This window comes from Aplysia californica, unplaced genomic scaffold (assembly GCF_000002075.1).
Source record: "Aplysia californica isolate F4 #8 unplaced genomic scaffold, AplCal3.0 scaffold00011, whole genome shotgun sequence".
Classification (NCBI taxonomy): Eukaryota; Metazoa; Mollusca; class Gastropoda; order Aplysiida; family Aplysiidae; genus Aplysia; species Aplysia californica.
In genome coordinates, this window is record NW_004797281.1 from 2950008 (window position 1) to 2952050 (window position 2043).

The 2043-nt window shown below is 42.4% G+C and overlaps 1 protein-coding gene across 1 annotated transcript in view; it reads right to left on the reverse strand.

Moving 5' to 3' along the window:
• The window catches only part of LOC101854461 (blood vessel epicardial substance-B-like), a 152353-nt gene that overhangs the window by 137101 nt on the left and 13209 nt on the right, over positions 1-2043 (reverse strand). Inside the window, exon 3 of the mRNA XM_013083802.2 lies at positions 1626-1815. Coding sequence (XP_012939256.2) covers positions 1626-1815 — 190 coding nt within the window. The remainder of the gene's footprint in view (positions 1-1625; positions 1816-2043) is intronic.

Sequence of the window (2043 nt, forward strand, 5' to 3'; positions counted from 1 at the left end):
AGGGGGGCGGTAGGGGGGCTCCCACGCAGACTGTCTTGTTCTTACATTCCGGGTAGAAGTCACCCACAGTCCAACAGGGTCTAACTTCTGTATAGCGTCAATGGGCGTCTATAATGAAGCAGGCGTTTCGCCGTCACACGCAGGAGACTTGAGTTCAATTCCCAAGTGGGACATAAATTGTAATGAGTATCTTTGTCTTTCGGCTGGGAAGTTGTATCCATCTCATCCCAGGTTGGACCTGACAGGCAGGGTCGAAGCCCACCTCCTAAATTATCTAAATTGAGTCATTGGGGGCGTAAAAACACTTACCTTGTAAACAATGGCAATGGGGCTACAAATCTCAGGACTAACACTGGCTAAGCGTAATACAACGTCCCGGCAGACAGACCGAGAGACGCGATAAAAATTCACAACGCACGGAAATCAAACTCAAGTCTTCTAGCTGCAAGCCATAGTGAAGCACACACACACACACACACACACACACACACACACACACACACACACACACACACACACACACACACACACACACACTACGTCCTAACCACAACACCAAAAACGCAAGTCCGTTGGCCCTGGGGACGTCAAACTGGACTGGACTGGACTAGAACTGGAGCAACTCTGCTAGGGATCCTTAACCTTCCATTTTGGAACTTGTCTGTGTGAAGATGAGTTACTATAAATCTCACCTCACTCACTGGACATATTACAGATCCTTCAGTGATTGTTTGTATTGTTTGAGTAAAGAGAGACATATTGATATGCAATGATAACCATTTAGTGCTGGGAGAAAGTAAGATACACGAATAAAAAAAAACAACAGAGAGAAAGTTAATTTGTAGGACCTGCTAGTGGGGCCCTTCAACCATCTGCACCCTTCAGTGAGCACCAATGAATCTCAAATATCTTTCTGTGAAAAGATTAACTGCAAAGAACAAAAATTCCAACACTACATACCAGATACTTGGGGCAGGGGTGGGGAGGAATCGAAAAAAATACTAGTCACATCCATTGTTTTAATGCCCCCCTCCAAACACACACACCCTTTTTTCTTTCATCCCCCAACCACAGCAGGAATAACTGAAGGAAAAGAAAGAAAGGAAGAAAGATAAATAGAAAAAAAGGAAAGACAGATAGAAAGAAAGAAACAAAAGAAAGAGAAGCAATATAAATCTAAAGTCACTGCACACCCTAACCTGGACACTCTGAGAGACAGGAAGATGACATTGTTGAAAAGACGTGATCACGAAACAAAAAACCCCAAAAAAACACAGATTAAAAAGAGACAAACAAAGAAACAAAAATCAAAGAAACACAAAAAGAGACAAAGAAAGTAATTTAAAAAAGATACAAAGAAAGAAACAAACATAAAACAAACAAAAGAACACGGGTTGTTGCAGAAAGAAAGAAACAGATAAACAAAGAAACAAAGAAACTAACAAAGAAACACGTAAACAAAGAAATGTACAAACAACAAAACAGACAGACAGACAGACAGATAGAAAAGACAGACAGACAGACAGACAGACCTACAGACAGACAGACAGACAGACAGACAGACAGACAGACAGACAGACAGACAGACAGACAAGAAAACAAAAAACGAATGAGCACTCACTAACCTGGACACTCGGAGAGGCAGGAACATGTTGACATAGACATCCTCCAGCTCATCACAGAACTTAACCGGCCGGATGCTGTACATAAGCGAGAATGTCTGGATGCCGTTCAGGATGAGGAAAGCGAAGTTCCAGGAGAAAAAATCTGGGGCACACAGGATGACCCAGGACCAGATGGACATCAGGAGAAACCCTGGGGATGGGAAGAAGAGGTTCTGGTTCTGGTCAGTCGGGGAGGAAATATCTTCGGTCTTTCAAAAATAAAATGGGTAGGGTTTTTTTTTTCCTTTTTTTCCTCTCTTGAATAACATTTATGATTACCATTACCAACAGATATTTATTTGCGCAAACGAACACAAACACACACACACACACACACACACACACACACACACACACACACACACACACACACACAGAC